Source organism: Martes martes (assembly GCF_963455335.1).
Source record: "Martes martes genome assembly, chromosome: 5".
Lineage (NCBI taxonomy): Eukaryota > Metazoa > Chordata > Mammalia > Carnivora > Mustelidae > Martes > Martes martes.
In genome coordinates, this window is record NC_137892.1 from 52,142,394 (window position 1) to 52,162,160 (window position 19,767).

The following is a 19,767-nucleotide window of genomic DNA, read 5'->3' on the forward strand; positions in this document are numbered from 1 at the left end:
ATGAACACTCGATATAAGAGGGAGGAGGCAGGCGTAGAGGAGGATGAAGAGGAAGAGAAGAGTCATTTAATAATTTATCAAGATAAATAATGCTGCTCAGGTTTTATAAAGAACAAAGCCAGGCTTAACAGTGAGTATAGGGCACTTGGATGTTTTAATTATGGTTCTAAAGGAAATTATTAGGAGAAAAAAATTTTGCCTTAGGTAATTATTTCTTATTTTAATTTTTTTCTTGAGATGTTACTGATTTTCTCAAAAATACTGAGGAATTCAAAAACAGAAGGTCACAAATTCTTCCCTAGGACAAATGTATTCTGTTCCTAATGATTCTTCTGGAACCATAGTCAATGAAATCATCCTGAACACAATAGTGTTTGTTCTGGGATAGACTTTCTGATTTCTCATTCTGAGACAAAGAAAGACCGAAGAATTGAAACCAAGAAATGTTTCTCCTAAACAAACTGCACTATTTGAAATCTCTTCTTCTTAGCTGAGCTGAAGTAGCTGATGTAGTAGTTATTTTTAACTGGGAACAGAACATTTATTTTGGAAAATGTTCAGATCCCTAATTTCATAATGAGCAGGAATACATACTTTGGATGAAAGACTATGAAACTGCAGTATCCCCATCAACACGTAGGTCTAGGATCTTCAACAGACAATAACTGTATAGTTTTTATGAATGAAAGTCCTCTAGAAGCCATGAAGTCTTAATCTGGATGACCTGTATCAATACTGGAAGAAACAAGGTGCTTGACCTCATCAAGGTATTGTGTGTTTTCCTGCTCACAGACAACATTCCCTCATAAATAATGAGCTCGCATGATGTCAAATGGATTCTATTGTGTTTATTGGTTATTATCTTTATTAAACAATGTTAGCCATGTCAGGTGATTAAAAAACAACTAATATTCTTGGAATATGTGCACCCTATATAATGATATAAATGGATCCAGTCTTTCATCATAGCAGTGAATTTTCAGGTTGCACAAAGATAAGTAGCTCATATTCCAAATACGACAATCACTTCCGGGTTAATAATCATCCAGCGCAATTCATAAGGTCCCTATTATATAGTGGTGTGTATAAAACTTACAGAGCTTAGCACAAAGCCAATACAAACAGGAAAGTATCATTCTAACTGTTACTGAAGTGCTAGAGGTGGGTGTCGGCGATGGGTATCCTCCTGAGTTCTACGATCTGGGAGTCCGTCAAGGTGCCTCCCTCCTGGCTGCCTTGACCAGATTCATTATCACTGACACTGAGACCAGCACCTGTAATAGAAAAAGAATAAATACAAAACTCTCCACCATTAGTGCTGTGAATTAAGGGTCAAGTTACATCAAGCTGACATGTGTTTATTTCTATTACAGTGGTGAATAGTGAGCTATACATTTTGAAAAAAAAAAAAAATCATTATTTTTTTAAGTAGGCTCCGCACCGAAAATGGGGCTTGAACTCACCATCCTGAGATCAATAGTTGCATGCTCTACCAATTGAGCTAGCCAGGCGCCCCTTGACTAAGCATTATTAATACCTAACAATTATAGACCTGTATTGAAATTCTCTTTGGTAGTTTTTGTAAGTGAAAAGTAATTTCTAAAGACACAAGTTTGGGTTCTCGACCTTTTCTGTTTCCACATGGTTGACAGGTATAACATATTCCCAAGAACTGCAATTTTTAACTGGGAGCATATTAAAGTAAAAAAGATCAGGCAGGTTATAGGAATTTTTCAGCAGGAGGGTAGGGTTCGCTGTTAGAAAACTGAGTCTCCAACCCCACGTGACTGAACCTAGTAGGGCCTTCAGCAGAGACTCAGTGTGGGCAGTGATCTGAGAAGAAAGACACGCATTGACAACACAAGCTGTCATATCAGTGCCTAGAAGACACTGGCTCTGAACCACTCAGATCTGATCCCTAGATAAAAATAATTGCGTAACACCGTACCAGAACAGAGTCATACACAAATCCCACAAGGCTAGCTGTTAATACAGATAGTGCCCAGAATCTTTGTTTTGAGGAAGCTCCACTATTCACTACTCTTCTTAACAGCTCAGAATAATTCAGAGAATTTAACACTGTGCCCAAGTAATACCTCATTCTTTTCTTCTCCAATGTGCAGAGGACCACAAACACTCATGTTCTCTTGCGCTCTCTCTCTCTCTCTCTCTCTCACACACACACACACACACACACACACACACAAACACAGAATGGGGATGTGGTCACAGAGTGTGCTGCTGGGTTGAATCACCAGAGATTACGGCTCCCACTCTTCCCCCTCTGCAGGGCACCAGCCTCTGCAAACAAGAAGGCAAATGAAAAACCAGTGGCTGGGTGGCTGAGACTTTCCTTTCTGTTTGAGAAAGGCAGTGCTGCAGAGTCGGTAGCTGTGGAAGGATGGTGAATTAGCTCTTCTTAACCTATTTGGGGATGAAAGCAAGAGCCCACTACTGCATCTTGCAGCCAAGCCCTCCCTCTTCTGGGTCCATCTTTCCCAACCTCTCCCTGAAAGGCTGCTGTTGAAACCCATTCCACACCCTTTGCTTCTAGGAAACTGCACTTGCCCCTGTCATCCTCTGATCTGCTGGCTTTTCCCAGAGAGCTCTTGTGCTTCCTTCCAAATCTCTTCCTCCTGGGACACCACGGGAGGCCTTGTCTTCAGCTCTTGCTTCCAGGCCCACAGCTCTGCCTGACCCCTGCCTGCTCTCTAGCCTGACGTCTCACTACTATTACACTTCTGCGTGACACGCCCATCTTATTCCGCCCCCCCCAATCTGTGTGCCTCCATTCTTCCTGTCAGTATCACCTCTGCTGTCATCTCTGCTACCCATTGAAACATGATTCTTTTTTGAAACGTTTGACTCCCTCATTGCATTATGTCCCTCATATCTTTAGACCATCTAGCTCATAGGACAGTGCCCGGCACACTGTGCATGTTCTGTAAATGTCTGCTGAGTGTATTAATAAACTATGCTCTGCATTCTAGTTCTTACCAATGTCTCTTCCAAGCCTTACTGCCTGTTCTGTTCCTCGGATGCATTCCACATTCCATGCCCTCTCCTTCCCACGAACCAACAGTTCCTATCGCCTACTGCATCAAGACTGGAACCTGCGCATTGGCTTTCAGACACTTCCTAATCTGGCTCTACCCTACCAAATAGACATACTTCAACCCGGGCCTGTTGGAAGGCTTCCTCAGTGTGATCAGGTCTCTTGCCTGGTCCTGCACGTCCACATTAATTCCAGCCAGAGTGTCCTCCTGCTCGTCCATCGAAGCCCATTTTCATACCCTTCCACAGATCGTTCTTGCACCTTCCTTCAAAACAGGGAAGTGGGGGATGCAGTATTTGAAAAGAAAGGTCCTAATTTATACCTGAAAAACATGTGAATCACATCCCCTTTATTCTCTTAAACTGCCCTGCTTTGGATGATAAATTATAAGGTATCTCCCCAGGTAGGTAATATGTGTCATGGAGCAAAACGTGTGACAAACACCCATGGACTCTTTCCTTAGGTTAGGAACCAGAATACTGCCAATGACAATATTTTTAAAAATTTAGTTAGTTACCAAAATTAATAAATTTAGTATAAAAAAATAAGGTTTTTGGTTTCTCTTGAAAAAGCAGAGGGTAACACTAGGCCTACATTTTCTAGATGGCAAAAAAATAAAATAAAATAAAGTACCCAAAATATGGATCTGGCAGTACTGTCTGTTTGCATTCAGCCCTCTTGAATCACTCATGGTATTTGCTTGGCCCCTGAAGGTCACATTTGAGTCTGCCACTATGTCTTAGAAGAACTAAGTGGAAGAACCTCAGTGGATTGGGAAGACACTGGCCACTCTCTAAGAAGGTAAGTGGGCCCTGAGGCGGAGAGCAGCTTAATCCAGGCAAGAAGGAACAAAAGGGCTATGTAACAAAGTTGCCCAATATGGGATCAACTACAGAGAAGCAGAGAGCACAACACAATTACCATCAGGGCAGAGTGGGGCTTAATGAGTGAATGGGTATCAGCTCCCACTGACTTTGTGTCTGCCTGCTGCAGATCTCATCACGAAGACAGAAGTGTTTGCCTCCCATCTTGACAAAGCCCACTAGAAAGAAGTTCCATACTGGAAGCCTGTTGAGCAGACAGCAAGGGACAGAGTGAACGGGGCTGGAAGGTTTAACATGGGGTGCAGCTTTACAAGTAATGGGTGTCTCCGGCATGTTTAGTAGCCTAGAGCCCCGTGAAATGTCACGAAGTTCTAGATACAGCTTGCCCTGGAATTACCACATCTACATGACCCAGCTCCTCCTTCTTCTCAGTTTCTGCCCAGCTGAAATAAATGCATATTACTCAAACTTTAATCCCTCATTGAGACTCAGAAAGGGCCCATATTATACGTGTTAATAACATGGCAGACTGGGAACATAGTCCCAGGTTTTTTGCTCTTTGTTTTTTTGTTTGTTTTGGGTTTTGTTGTTGTTGTTTTATTTTTAATGTTTAATCTTTTTACAAAGATTTTATTTATTTATTTGAGAGAGACAGAGATAGTGACAGAGAGCACAGGCGGGGAGGAGAGGGAAAAGCGAGTTGCCTGCTGAACAGGGAGCCCAGAGTGGGACTCCATCCCAGGATCCCGGGATCATGATCTGAGCTGAAGGCAGATGCTCAATGGACTGAGCCACCCAGGCTCCTATTATTGTTGTTTTAAAGATTTTATTTATTTACTGGGGAAAGAGTGAGAGAGCATGTGTGAAAGAGCATAAGGGGTGGCGAGGGAGAAGCAGGCTGCCTATTGAGCCGGGAGCCTGACCCATAGCTTGATAACAGGACCCCAGGATCATAACCCGAGCCCAAGGCAGACACTTAACTGACTGAGCCACGCAGTCTCCTCTTGGCTCTTTGTAACAAATAAATAGTTTTGCAGTGAGTATCATGATTTTTTTTGAAAGGTGTTTTTTTCTGCCTAAATTTTAAGCCAAAAATTCAAGAAAAATCCAGTAACTGTGGTAATAGTTACTTTTCCATATAATAGATAAAAAGGTAAATGCAAAGGAACTAGAAGTGATATTTTATATTCTTCTAGTACCTTTCCTTTCTTCAACATTTTAACACACTTAGTTAGGAAAAGGATGTTTATTAGTCTTGTTTTACAGATGCAGGGGTTGCTTGGGGATCAGATGTGTTCACTGAGTGGCTAGGTCACCCAGCAGGCAAGTTGCAGAATGCAGATATCCTGACCTTCTATCCTGGTCTTCTGACCCCAAATGTAAGGTATTTTCTTCTATACCATACTGCCTCTTGTGGTGGCTGTTCTAATTGTGTTACTTCCTTGTCCCGTAGGCTTTGAGTATTCAACTTTGTAGAATACATTGCAAACCTTCTTGGCTCACTTTCCAGCTCTTACACTCCCACCCCTATTCCTACTTCACTTACTAGTCATGGTGCAATGAACACTGGTGTTTCAGAATACATTATGAACATGTAAAATAGTTTTTAAATTGGGGCACCTGAGTGCCTCAGTTGTTTAAGTGTCTGCCTTCAGCTCAGATCATGATCCCAGGGTCCTGGGATAGAGTCCCATACCAGGCTCCCTGCTCAGTGGGGAACCTGCTTCTCCCTCTACCATAACCCTGCACCTGCTCATGATCACTCTCTCCCTCTCAAATAAATAAAATCTTTAAAAATAAATAGTTCTGGGGTGCGTGGGTGGCTCAGTGGGTTAAAGCCTCTGCCTTCAGCCCAGGTCATGATCCCAGGGTCCTGGGATAGAGCCGAGTATCGGGCTCTCTGCTCAGCAGGGAGCCTGCTTCCTCCTCTCTCTGCCTGCCTCTCTGCCTACTTGTGATCTCTGTTAAGTAAATAAATAAAATCTTTTAAAAATAAAATAAAATAAATAGTTCTTAAGCATAACAATAAGCTAAACCCAACAAATAATATATACAATGAGATACTGAACTTCAACTCTGCCAGATACTGGTAGATTCTTAACATTAACAATCTCTAAACTCCATGAAAACTTACAAGCTAACTATAATAACTCTTTTTTAAAAGATATTATTTATTTATATATTTGAGAGAGAGTGAGTGAGAGAAAGAGAGCACAAGCTTGGGGAGAGGCAGAGGGAGAAGCAGACTCCCCACTGAGCAGGGAACCCAATGTGGGGCTCGATGCCAGGACCCTGGGAACATAACCTGAGCTGAAGGCAGATGCTTAACCAACTGAGCCACCCAGGTGCCCCTAATTATAATAACTCTTATTTGCTAAATGAAGAAACTTAAACCTTGAGTCCCTTGCTGAAAATCACACAGATAGTAGACTCCAGAACTAGGATGCCAACACAGGGCTCTCTGATCCCAAGGCCCATTCCTATTTTCTACAGGTTTTTCAAATGTGATAGTGATACAACCATCATTCTCCTTCAGTCTTTTTTGGAAGGAAAAAAAAAAATCTTTCCAAATTCCAAAGTGGGCTCTTCCACTTTGATGCCCATTTAACTTTGCTTAGCACACTCGTCTCTACAAGGTTTTTAAGTTAAATAAGTCATTGTGGTTTTATGTGATCTATCTGAAGGAGAAATTTATTAATGAGGTCTTAGAGGAGTTTGAGTATTTAGGCCTTGATTCTGAATGTTTTCATTTCTATTCAAGGATTTGTCCTTTATTTTCTTCTGACTGAAAAAGAAATCATTTGAAGTTTCCAATAAAGAAATGTTTACCATGACATTCATGTCCTTGGCCTGAGGAAAAACCAGGAAGCTAAGGGACGAAGGAAGATAGGGAATCAGATTAGTATTTCTGGAAGAAGCCTTCTGTGAAGAAAATCCTGTTTCTAAGCCCAATATACTCCAAGTTTGACATATTCCAGAATCTTGTCAGCTTTCGATCAACGTAAAAGTCTAGTCATTGAGCTGGTCATTCCACTCCATAATCTAATACTACACAATGCTCCAGGTCAGTGCCTCTGAACTTCTGTATAAAGCGTCTGAAGCAATGGGATTCCTTTAACTTGTGGTATGTGAAGGTTTTTTAAAGGGTCCACGGTGGTGTGAGGACAGCTTTAAGAAAATGTATTCCTAGATCTTTAACTTCTATGTGTCCTTTTTCTTTTTTTTAAGTTTATTTATTTGTTTAAGTCACCTCTATATCCCGCATGGGGGTTGAACTCATGACTTCAGGATCAAGACTCAAGTCATTCCTTCAGTTGAGCCAGACAAGCACCAGCATGTGCATTCTTTTGATGAGCTTTTGATAATTAGTCAAACATTTAAATTTTATTTTATTATTTTTTTAAAGATTAACTTATTTTAGAGAGAGCCTGCAAATGCGCTCATGGTGGGTGGGGGTGGAGAGACAGAGGGAAAGGGGGAATAGAGAGAGAGAGAGAAAATCTCAGGCAGACTCCCCACTGAGAGTGGAACCCCATGTGGGTCTCGATCTCATGGCCTGAGCAGAAATTAAGAGTCAGATGCTCAAAAAACTGAGCCACCTAAATGCTCCTCAAAACATTACATATTTTAAAAACCAATGTTGATTTATTCAATTGTAGACTAATAATAATTGTAATAACAATTAAAAAAAGAAAATTTTAACACTTTATATATAGTCTTATATATATAGTCTTATGGTCACAGGAAAACTTTAAGTTTCCATTTATATACATGTTTTGTTTGAGAGAAGTTGTTTTGAGTGAGCGAAGATCAAATGAATTTCAAGCATAAAATATATTACATTAGGATAAAATTCTACGGTGGAGTGGAATGCAAATATAAGTTCAAGAAGAAGAGATAATGATGCAAAATTTCCAATTGTAGAAGAAAAGCCTGCTCCATATGTATTTTAAAAACAAAATGAATATGGGGTGCCTGGATGGCTCAGTTGGTTGCGCATCTGACTCTTGATTTTGGCTCAGGTCATGGTCTCAAAGTCATGGGATCTAGCCCATGCTGAGTTCGGAGTCTGCTTGAGATTCTCTCTCTCCCTCTCCCTCTGCCCCTTCCCCTGCTCTCTCTCTCTCCCCCACAAATAAATAAATAAATAAATAAAATCTTTAAAAAATGAAATGAATAATAATGTGTAGCAAATTGCTATGATATTTAGACTCCTTTGTATTAGTTTAAAAAAATGTAAAATTTTCATTTTTAAACACTAAAATTTATAATATAGTAGAAGTTACACTATTTGATACTATTTCAACTTATGATGAAAGTCTTTAGATGTTTATTAAATATATGTAAAGGGTTACATAACTTTTCAAAGTTGTTTATGGGTTTATTATTTTTTTTAAGATTTTTATTTATTTGACACAGAGAAAGATATCACAAGTAGGCAGAGAGGCAGGCAGAGAGAGATGATGAAGCAGGCTCCCCGCTGAGCAGAGAGCCCGATGCAGGGCTCGATCCCAGGACCCTGAGATCATGACCTGAGCCGAAGACAGAGGCTCAACCCACCGAGCCACCCAGGCACCCCTTGTTTAAAGGTTTAAATGAAAAGACTTGGAAGACCCACTGTTCCCAGTACCAGACTTGTAGCGGCCAATGATTAAAGCAGAACTGTGATAGATCAAGGTTTGTAAACCTGAAAGTCATGGAGGCCAGTTCAGTTAGCATAAACCAGCAACACAGGTCTGGTGAGCACTGGACAAATCAAAGAGCTCATGCTCTGTCCAGAGGGGTGGCCATTACTCAACTCTAGTCAAGGAGATTTTAATATTGTGCTAGATTTTAGGTACTCTGTTGCTAGATTTTTTTTTTTTTTGAAGAGATTCAGGTTTTTATGGGATATCTCTAAATTTTTTAAGATTTTATTTTTTTTCTTAAGTAAACTCTACATCCAATGTGGGGCTCTAACTCATGAGCCTGAGATCAAGCATCATATGCTTTACTGTTGAGACTGGGATATCTCTCAATTTTTGAAATTTGGGCTTAAAAAATGTTAAAATGCTGTGAGAATCAAACAAAACCCGCTGTTGGGCCAGATCTGGGCCTATGTGTCGACTGTAAATTCAGCTGTAGACAGAATGGCATGGGAACAGCTCCTTTGATTTGATTATATCCTATGATGAAGTGACTTGGGGGGTGATACTTGATTATTATAGTAGCTTTTCTAAAAATAGAGGGAACCAATGTTAGAGACTGTTATTTCGATCTTTTTAAGTATTTATTTCCTAAAGAGTTTAGTGAGCTCCAAGGAATGCTAAACTCATCTATAAGTAAGCAAGTCATTCCATACATTCCTGAACTGAATGCATTTAATACTTGTTATATATATAGAACCCACATCTAATTTAATTATGCTGCAAGAATTCATTTTATGTTTCCAGTGTCCTAACACCAACAACTGACTACTTTGTAGTGCTGGGGATGTAATCTTCCCCGAGAATTGTTAGTAATCTGAAAACTCCTTTTTAGTTCTAACGTTAGTGAGCATTTTAGGAAGTTGCTCATGCCCTCCTTCATGAAACTTCTCCTTCTTTCTTTCTCACCATGCTGCAGTTTCCTCTGTGGGACCCTCTTCTATTCACTTTTTTTAAAAAATTATTTTTTTTCTAGAGAGAGCGAGCGAGCAAGCATGGGGTGAGGGGGAGGTGGGGGCAGAAGAAGGGACAGAGGGAGAGGGAGAGAGAGAAGAATCTCAAGCAGACTCTGTGCTGAGCTGGGAGCCCAATGCTGGGCTCGATCTCATAACCCTGAGATCATGACCTGAGCCAAAATCAAGAGCTGGACACTTAACCAACTGAGCCACCCAGGGCACCCTATTCACTCTTTAAAGGAGATATCTTCCAGGATGCTCTTTTTCAGAGGAAGAAGGGCTTCTTCTGCCTCCTCTCCCTTCCTCGCCTCTTTCCTTTTTTCCTTCTCTCTCTCCTTCACTCTTCTAAGATCAAACTCTCCATCCCCACAGCTTCGAATAGAGTCTCTGCACTGATGCATGTCAAACTGATACCTCCAACCCTGAACCCTCAGCTAAGATCCTTCAACCCTGAATATTTAAGAGCCCCAGGCCTGACAACCAATACTTCTAAAGCTGAACTCATCAGTTTCCCCCTGAAACACACGCACGAACAGATGCTCTTTATACAATTCCTCAGCCGCCGAAGTGAGAAGCAGGAGCTTTTGCTGACTGTCCTCTCAGTGCTTCCTCAGCCCTTGTGTTCATCCTCTTTTTCTTATTTCTGCTCCCCGAATCTGAGGCTCGAACCTCATTCCCTTGGACAATTGTAATAATCTCCCAGCCTTTCTGGTTTTGCTTCTAAATTTATTCCTCATACTTTTGTAAGAGTTATTTTGCCTCAAAAACCAGTGGGAACATGCCATTCCTCTCCTCAAAAACCTCCATGGCTCACTAGGTTCTATAAAAATCCCACTCCTTAGCATGGCTTCTGAATAGCATTTTAATGTTATGTAAAATACCAGCAAGTGTTCTGCTCCCACAAAATGAATCTATTACTAAATGTGTTCCGGAAACACCAGGTTAAATTAAGTGAAGTGGGTTTCTTTACTCTAGGACTTTTTAGAGCTGCGAAATGCTAATGTGAATTGTGAATCTTTGCAGTTTCCCAAATATACTCAGTCAGAGGATCCTCCCATTGAAGATGACTATAAATATCTCAAGGAGGTTGCTCACTGAAACCCAGTGGGGGAACTACAGTAAATTATTAACAATGCAGGTAAAGTACCTGGCAGGCCCTTCTCCAGCTACCTGGCTCACAGTCCCCATCTGCCCTAGCCACACTGCAGTGTGCCTTCTCCCCAGGTACCTGAAAGCCATGCACCTGTAAGCCCGGGGCTTCCGCTGATTCTTCTCCCTCAGACTGCAGTGCCTTTCCTCTACTCTTTACCTATCTAAAACCACATATTTTTCACAAATCAACTGAGAGAGTTCAAAAAATTTTTCTTGATCTCTTCAATAACTAATAACTCTTTTCACTACTTACTTACCCTTCCTTACGTCATGTTTGTTTGAACGTCTGTTCCTCCAAGCAAACTCGAAGTTCAATTTTTCACCCATCCATCTATTCATTCATTCATTGATTCATTTTCCAACAGTATCTACCAAAGTTTTACCAAGTGCCAAGCACTATTCTTAATATAGGGATATTTAGTAAAAAGCATTTTGAATAATTATCTTAATAGGTTCATCTGAGTATGAACGTATCTTCTTGCTTGCTTGTACATCTAGAAATGAAAAGGTCACTGAATGTTTTATAACAGTGGCAGTTCGAGATGTTTCTGAAGAAAAAAATAAAAGAAAAAAACTGCAGGGGTGCCTGGCTGGCTCAAACAGCAGAACATGCGTCTTTGGATCTCAGTGTTGTAAGTTTGAGCCCTACATTGCAGGGTTGAATTTACTTAATAAAAAAATTTAAGAGAAAAGAAAAGAAAAAAACTCTGCATATTTGATTTGAAAACAACCAACCATCCTCTGGGGTCACAGATTGAGTGGGGTTGAATATGTAGGAGGAGCCAATAAAATACGATGTATGGTGGCGCTTAGAAAATGGTAGAACTATATGTGGTCCATTATATTGCCTTTGACATTTTTTTAAAAAATTTATTTATTTGTTAGAGAGAGCGAGCGAGCAAGCACAGGCAGACAGAGTGGTAGGCAGAGGCAGAGGGAGAAGCAGGCTCCCCGCCGAGCAAGGAGCCCGATGTGGGACTTGATCCCAGGACGCTGGGATCATGACCTGAGCCGAAGGCAGCTGCCCAACCAACTGAGCCACACAGGCGTCCCTGCCTTTGACATTTTTTGCTTCAGAGACACTCCAGGTCTCTTTGGCGGGTCAGAGGCAAAACTCTCTGAGCGAGATCCCTACCAGATTGTCTTACAATACTGAAGTTGTCTCAGTGGTATCTTGGTGTTACATCAAGATTCCAGGACAGAGATATTTGCATTTAGAGTATGCTTTTTTCTTAAGAGCAAACTGTAAATTATTTTTAGGTTGTGTTATATTTGGTGCCAAGAACAAAATATCCTAAAGTTTGGCTGGGATTGGGCATGGGTCATGAGAATCAGGATGTGCTAAGGCAGACTAACGGTACTTCTTTTGCAACTTCATGGGAAGAAGATACAAGTTGTAGCATAACAAGAATGCCTACTTCTAATGTGGCTTGTGGATTCATACATACCAGTTTTTAATGCAAATATCAAGTCATCAAACTCCTGAGATTCCTCATCAGCTATTAATGACCCTTGGCCATATCCTCCGGAGGAAGGGAACGTGGCGCCATTCTGTGGGCTTGGCTTCAAGTCAGGGCTGGCCTGACTGGCTTGTTGGAAGGATGCTCTCTCCCAGTCAGGTGGTACCTTTTTGAGGTAGGATGGGGAGAAAAGGATAGCATAATATCAATACACACCTATTTACTCTGATATCTACTTTATCTCCACATTGTAATTACAGAGACCACATGAAGGGACTGGTGAATTGTTCTGAATTAAGACCTTTAATATTACCTTTGCTCCTGGGGCCCCTGGGTGGCTCAGTGGGTTAAAGCCTCTGCCTTCAGCTCAGGTCATGATCCCAGGGTCCTGGGATCGAGCCCCACATCGGGCTCTCTGCTCCGAGGGGAGCCTGCTTCCTCCTCTCTCTCTGCCTGCCTCCCTGCCTACTTGTGATCTCTGTCTGTCAAATAAACAAATAAAATCTTAAAAAAAAAATTACCTTTGGTCCTTAGAGACAACTCAGTCTGGTGATTCTAAACAATTTCTCTATTAGAATTACTTGTAGATTTCTGTGCTGTCATGTGTGGGAAAAGAGTATTATTATGATTTTTAAGTTTTTATTTATTTATTTGACAGAGAGAGGAACAAGCAGAAACACAAGAGAGGGAATAAGAGAGGGAACACAAGAGAAGGAACACAAGCAGGGGGAGCGGAAGAGGGAGAAGCAGGCTTCTCACCAAGCAGGGAGCCCGATGTGGGGCAAGAAAATTATTTTTTTAACCCAAACAACACGTTTTACCTTTTTGTAGGATGTATGCAAAGAAAACTGTTAAGAATTTAAGAACCAGAGTGGAGGGAAGTTGGGAGGAGGACAAAATAGGGGAGGGGGAGCAAAACTTCCAGTTATAATATAAAGATCCACATAATCATTGGATTAAATGATTAAAAAAGAGTTTTTTTTTTTTTTTAAGATTTTATTTATTTGACAGAGACACAGAGAGAGAGGGAACACAAGCACGGAGAGTGGGAGAGGGAGAAGCAGGCATCCCGCCCAGGGAGCCTGATGCAGGGCTCAATCCCAGGACCCTGGGATCATGACCCGAGCTGAAGGCAGACGTGCCGATGGATGAGCCACCCAGGCGCCCCTAAAAAAGATAGTTCTAACTTGAAATGATTAAATATATTCACGTCCCTCTTGGCCACTGATAATCAGTCCCTTAATCCTTCCTTTCCTCCTGCCTTCCTTTCTCTGCAGGGCTTCCTAGAATGTCTCTGACAGTCCCTCATCTACAGACAGCTGGATCAAGGCCAATTCCAAGCCTCTGAGGAATGCAGAGCACACTTAAGGGTATGCCATTGTGCAACACATTCCCCCCGCCCCCCCTCACGAACATTCAAGTAGTGGCTCAGGCCCAGGAATTAAACTGTCACAGCTGTTCCCTCCTAACATAAGGTTTTCTGAGAGACTGCAGGGATGCCTTATATTGAGAAAAGTGACCTGAGGACTGTAGCAATCATCTGAGAGAAGAGTAAACCTTAAAATATTTCATTATATTTCATTAAGAATTCAAATATCTAGACCAGTACTGCCCAACAGAGCTTCCTGTGGTGAAACGTATTTTATATCCATGTTCTCCATTATGGCATCTACCGATCACAAATAGCTACTGAGCACCTGAATGTGGCCAGGGTGAGTGATCAACTGAATTTCTGATGTTTTAAAATCTTACTTCGTTTGAATTTAAATAACCACACATAGCTAATGGCTATCCTATAGCTCAGCTCTAGACAAATGCTAGATTGGGTAAATAATCAAGACAAAAAAAAATTTTTTTTTAAGTTTCACTCCTGAATTGCTAGTTCTAAAAACAACCATTTCTATTGGTATCAACTAGGATGAGAAAATAATTCTGCTTTAAGAATTTAGGGGATATAGAAATGGTATTAGATTTCTAAATATTTAGGGGTCCTAAAATTCTTATAATTCTTAAATATTGTACTTGTGATCACTTACTTACCTTAATTTTAACCTGATGTGAATAAAATTCCTTTCTACATTAACATGGAGGACAAAAAATATCACTGAGTGGGTAGATTATCTCTCTACCTACCTATTTACTTACTTACCTATCTATGAACCATTACCTTTTTAGGCAGATACTCTTTGATTTCCTGCCATTTTTCAGGAGGGGAACACAAATACTGTTGCCCTTGGTTCTTTTTTTTTTTTTTCTTATTGTTTTGGAGGGTGGGGTAAGAGGCAAAGGGAGAGAAAGAAACTTAAGCAGGCTCCATGCTCAGCGGGGAGCCTTATGCAGGGCTGGATCTCACAACCCCAAGATGAGGACCTGAGTGGAAATCAAGAGTCAGAAGCTTAACGGACTGAGCCACCCTGGCATCCCTCGCAGTGGCTCTTTAATAGAAAGGGCACTACGAACTACATAAGGAATGGTAAGCAAGCACACCTCAGGCACTACAGAACTTGTCAGGGACCTGCATACCATCTATGCCTGGACAAATGTCTTTAGGTAGTTTAAAAAATCTGAGCAGTGGTCCCAGTGCTATAAGTAGCATTACCGAGAGGTTGGTGGCACTGTGATTTAGATACAGGAAAGCAAAACAAGGGGGACAGATGCAGAGGACAGTGGGAGGTGGATCTCACAGAGGACATTCTAGATAGATTTTCTAGTAATGCTGCTGAAGCCCTCTTCTGAGCTTCTGTACTAAAATATTTTCAGGTTTTTAAATCAAAAAGAGTTATAACCTATTTTCTTTTCACTGAGCGTTTGTTGGGATCGAGGTAATGAGCTGGGATGGGTGAAGAAAGAGAACTGAGAAAGTATTTTTAGGAAGAACACAGTATTTAAAAAAAACATTTCCGAAGCCGATTCAGTCACTGCCGTGTTAAATTCGGAAGATTCTGAAGAAAGCGGTGACAAATTTTGCACTGACTTCCTAGTACACACCGCTGGTTAGTACAGCTCACGTGACAGGGAAGAAAAATAATTAGATAACAGGCACATACCACAGTAAGCCAATCAAATACCACAGATCAGAGGCTGTAAAAGTCACATAGTACCTTTTAACTTTCACTCTTCAGTGAGGCGGGTGGGGAAGGGAGGGTGGGGAGGAAGGGGCGGGGAGCGTCAGCAAGTGCTAGAGCCGGGGCAAGGGCAGGTACCTCCTCCATAGCACTGATAAGATTCTGGGTGGACTTGCTGATTTCCCCTCCAGCAGGAGGCATGCCACTCCCTGGTGTGAAGAAGGCTGTGCTGGGTCCTGGCTGTCCATTCATTTCCACTGTGTAGCTGGCCTTCATGGGACAACACGTCTGGTTGTGCAGAATGAAATAAACCACAAAAACATAAAGTCCCTGCAAGAGAAAATAACACTAGCTTGTTAAAGGAAGTCTGGCTACCGCAGCTGAAAAATAAACGTGGTTCTAAGCAAAGACTATTTTCTAAAAGCTGTCTCCAAACTCCACCTGAAGCAGGGAATTACTGAACAAGTTACAAGTCCAGCTTGAGACCTCTGTGAATTCGTGAACGTCACAAAAAAGTTATTCAAAGTTATTTGGGAAAACGGCCCTCTCACTAAAATATCATTTTTTTTCTTTTTCTTATTTTAAAGGATTTTATTTGTTTATTTGACAGAGAGAGAGAGATCACAAATAGGCAGAGAGGCAAGCAGAGAGAGAGGGGGAAGCAGGCTCCCCGCTGAGCAGAGAGCCCGATGTGGGGGCTTGATTCCAGGACCCTGAGATCATGACTTGAGCCGGATACAGAGGCTTAACCCACTGAGCCACCCAGGTGCGCCCCCAAATCATTTTTTTCCTGATTAAAATACAAATGACTTTGAAATCTAGCCCTACTAATACATGAAAACAGAACTTCAGAATTATATCTGGTTAGCCGTGTACCTTTTTAGAAAGCAAACTTCTTGCCTTCCAAAAAACTACTCTTTTCCCATTGATCTCACTTATTTTTTTTTTTTTTCATAGCAAAATGGTTGAAGTGAGGTACTAATGCTCCAACCACCTTGTAGACTTCCAGAAGGGCAGCACTATTTGAGCCTTCTGATTTTGTTTATCTAGCTCACTGACTATTTTATTTGAAAAGACAATCACTGGGTAGGGACTCAGGGGAATTCTGTGGATTGCTTAATATTTAGCGTGCCTTGCTTCTCAGTCAGTGTTACAGGAGACAACAAAGCTGTCTTGTGCGTTCTTAAAGATCTGCTGGCCCTTTAAATTCTTTCGCAATCCCATCAAACTCTTGACAATTGCTCTGCTTCCGTCAGAGAGCGACTCAAATTTTGTATTTGTGTTCCAGACGTACCCTACACTGGCTGTCCTTCATGATTTCTACAAGGGTTCTACTGTATACTTCTAATGGTGCTTCTATAAGGCTTGGTAATTTTGACCTTTATACTCACCCAATAAATTACATTAAATTGTGGCTTTTGTATCTGTTAATCCTAGTGTTTAAGTTTTGGAAGCAAGTAAAAATGTCCTTAGTTATTAAAATTCTTTTTTAAAAAAAGATTTTATTTATTTATTTGACAGAGAGACACACAACGAGAGGGAACACAAGCAGGGGGAGTGGGAGAGGGAGAAACAGGCTTCCTGCTGAGCAGGGAGCCCAATGTTGGGCTCAATCCCAGGACCCTGGGATCATGACCTGAGCTGGAAGGCAGATGCTTAACGACTGAGCCACCCAGGCGCCCCTAGTTATTAAATTCTTAAATTAATCCACAAAAATGAAAGCAAGCATTCAGTTTATTAAAGAGGAAAAGGAGTTAATGTTAACATTTTTCATAAGACACAAATAAGTATCTTCATTTGGTGACGTTTGTATTCTCCCACGGTTCGTGACATTTCTAGGAGTATGGAAGCAATAAAGCAAATAATATGCTTGTGGACTCGAAACTTTTATTTGCTGGTATAAATAGCAAAAACCTACTAGAAAATATTCAAGGCATAAGAATTACAACAAACCTTTAACGTAAAATTAAAGAACAGTCTGCAAGATGAGCATGCTAGTATGTGAGCTCTGTTGCCATTTCTAAATTACTGCCATAAATTAGGTCGTTCTTCCCTTTTTGTGAGAATGACCCCTTCCAGAGTTGGCATCCAATCTATATAACTAACAAATATGTTTAAAATCAGTGGTTTACCTGCTAAAAATATTTTTAAACATAATTATTCTAACCACAATATAAAATAAGTAATAGAAACATTTGTTTCCTTTTGAATTAGGGTTTTTTTTACACTCGACATTAATATTTTAGATTATGTAGGGTAAGTGAATTAGTTTCACATGCAAAGGATGATGTGACTATTAGCAGAAACAAATCTTCCTGAAAACACACATACACATCCAAAATTTTTCTTGTACAAGTAATTTTTCACGTGGGTATGACCTAATTACTTTGGCCACAGCAATAGACAAAACAGGAAAAAAAAATTAAACTGTCAGCCTTAAAACTATGAGAATGTCACTGATTTATTTCAGGATTTCTCTAAGTGTTACAAAGTGATAGGGTAAAAGCTAGATCGGAAAACAAAAACCATGCTTTAAAATCCATCTCTAAGGACCCATTTGTTAAAACAGCACATTCTCTCTTGTTTGTTTTTATATCTAGCCTTTTGTGCTGCAGGAAAGGAACTGCCTGCTGAAAATAACTTGCATGTGAAAACTACATGTGGGTTTTTTTTTTTTCTTAAAAGAATATTTACATATACAGTAAATACTTGGAATCTTTCAGATGTACCCCAGGAAACATAAACATTGTTAAAATGGGAAAGAAAAGAATGTTTAAATGCAGATTATGTGACATTTGCCCATGTCCAGCCCAGGCTGGGCAAATATAGAAAAGACCTTCATTATCCAAAGTACTCAGCTGTGGAGATTTCTGACCTCAGAGTAAAAACAAGTTCCTTTTCCAAACACTGCATGTTAAATCTCAGGCTTTCCCCTGTATGCTGGTCTGTAAAATAATTTAAGAGAGAATCTGGAGTCTCAAGTGTTCAATCCAATATGCTGACCACCCACTCTGAGCATGGCCAACACTGAGATGCAAAGAGAAAACATCTGATTCCTACTCTCAAGCTCTTCAGGAAGACAACAATCTCTTATAAAACAATGGGTTAACTTTCAGAAGCAGGACCTATATAATCCACTTGTTGTTCCTATTCCTTCTTAGGGAAGGCTGCCCGAAGGAAATTTTTTCTGCGCACTGCTGTTTTGATTATTTTGTTGGATCTCCTACTACAAAGATAAAAAATGCTTTCAAAGTCTTTAGTTAGATTATATCTGGATTGAACCATACCCACTATGGCCAATTTTTAATATATATTTTTTTAATTCAGGAATTTAAACTTGTTTGCAAACATTCACTAAGACATCAATGAGATCACAATGTCTAAAGGAGTTAATAAATGCTCTTAACATCATCAAAAGCAAAATAAGTATAGGAGATTTTAGCTGTTTATCTCAATATTTTTTTTAAAGATTTATTTATTTATTAGAGAGAGAGAGCACGAGTGCATGTGTGCATGAGTGGGAGGAGGAGCGGAGGGAAAGAATCTCAAGCAAATTCCTTACTGAGCTATAGTGTAGGCAGTGCTTGATCTCAGGACCCTGAGATTCTGACCTGAGCCAAAATCACTCGTCAGTCGCTTGATGGACTAAACTACCCAGGCACCCCTCAATAATTTCTATCAGTTTCGTGTGAGGTGGGAAAGAATCAACACTGCCATTTGACAGATTTGATAGAGAAGTGGTGGCAGAGGAGAACTGGGTAAAATGGGAAGCTGATTAAGCTGCCTGCCCCTGAAGGAAGTGAAGTCTTGGGGTTTCACACTGATTTGGAGAACGCATCTTTCATCTGAGAGTGTCTGTCTTTCTCTGAGGACCATGATACAGCCTTCAAACAGGACCAGTTAATCTTCACAGGACTTGTAAAAAGATCTCAGAAGAGGGCAGAATCCAGGTATTCTAACTATAACTGCATGCAATCCCCTTTGTCTCTACCTCTCCATCCCATAATTCTTTCAGGTTACAAAAAAGTGGTTCAAATATCAAATGCATTCAATGGGCCCATTTAACAGCTACTCGGGCCCATTCCTTTAATTTTACATTTGTCTCTAATTAAAGTGAAACATTAGCTCACTACATATTTTTTCCATGCTCTTAATGCTATCCTGCACTCATAGTAAATGGGAGCTTGTGTGACAGACTTCACACTGCATCCTCCAGCAGGGAGCATTAGCGCACACATCCCAAAATGGCTCTCAGCAATCCTGAGACTCCCTAGATTAGGAAAATTTCAGAAGTATAAATTGAATTGGGTGGTAGGATTGAGGGACAGAGAAGGGTGGAGGTGGTCATAATAGCAGAAGAGTTTTGGCCAATCATACAGGATAAAAATATGGAGGTGATAATGCCTAGCCTGCCATTAAAACAAAAAAAAATTAAATCAGTCTAGATACTAAAATGTAAAGTGTATGCTGGGGCCACCACTTAAACATTTGAGGAATAAAAAGCAAGAGTTCTACAGGCAATGAGAAATTGGTCTTAACAGACACTACACATCTCACTGTATGCCACAAA

The 19,767-nt window shown here is 40.6% G+C and overlaps 1 protein-coding gene across 1 annotated transcript in view; it reads right to left on the reverse strand.

Annotated features, from left to right (window-relative positions):
• Positions 1 to 829: 829 nt before the first annotated feature.
• ADGRV1 (adhesion G protein-coupled receptor V1) overlaps positions 830 to 19,767 on the reverse strand; it is a gene marked incomplete at its 5' end in the record, with an annotated part of 491,204 nt that continues 472,266 nt past the window's right edge. The window contains 3 exons of the mRNA XM_080804325.1: positions 830 to 1,274; positions 12,121 to 12,298; positions 15,336 to 15,527. Of these exons, the coding sequence (XP_080660451.1) occupies positions 1,156 to 1,274; positions 12,121 to 12,298; positions 15,336 to 15,527 (489 nt within the window). The 3' untranslated portion in view covers positions 830 to 1,155. The remainder of the gene's footprint in view (positions 1,275 to 12,120; positions 12,299 to 15,335; positions 15,528 to 19,767) is intronic.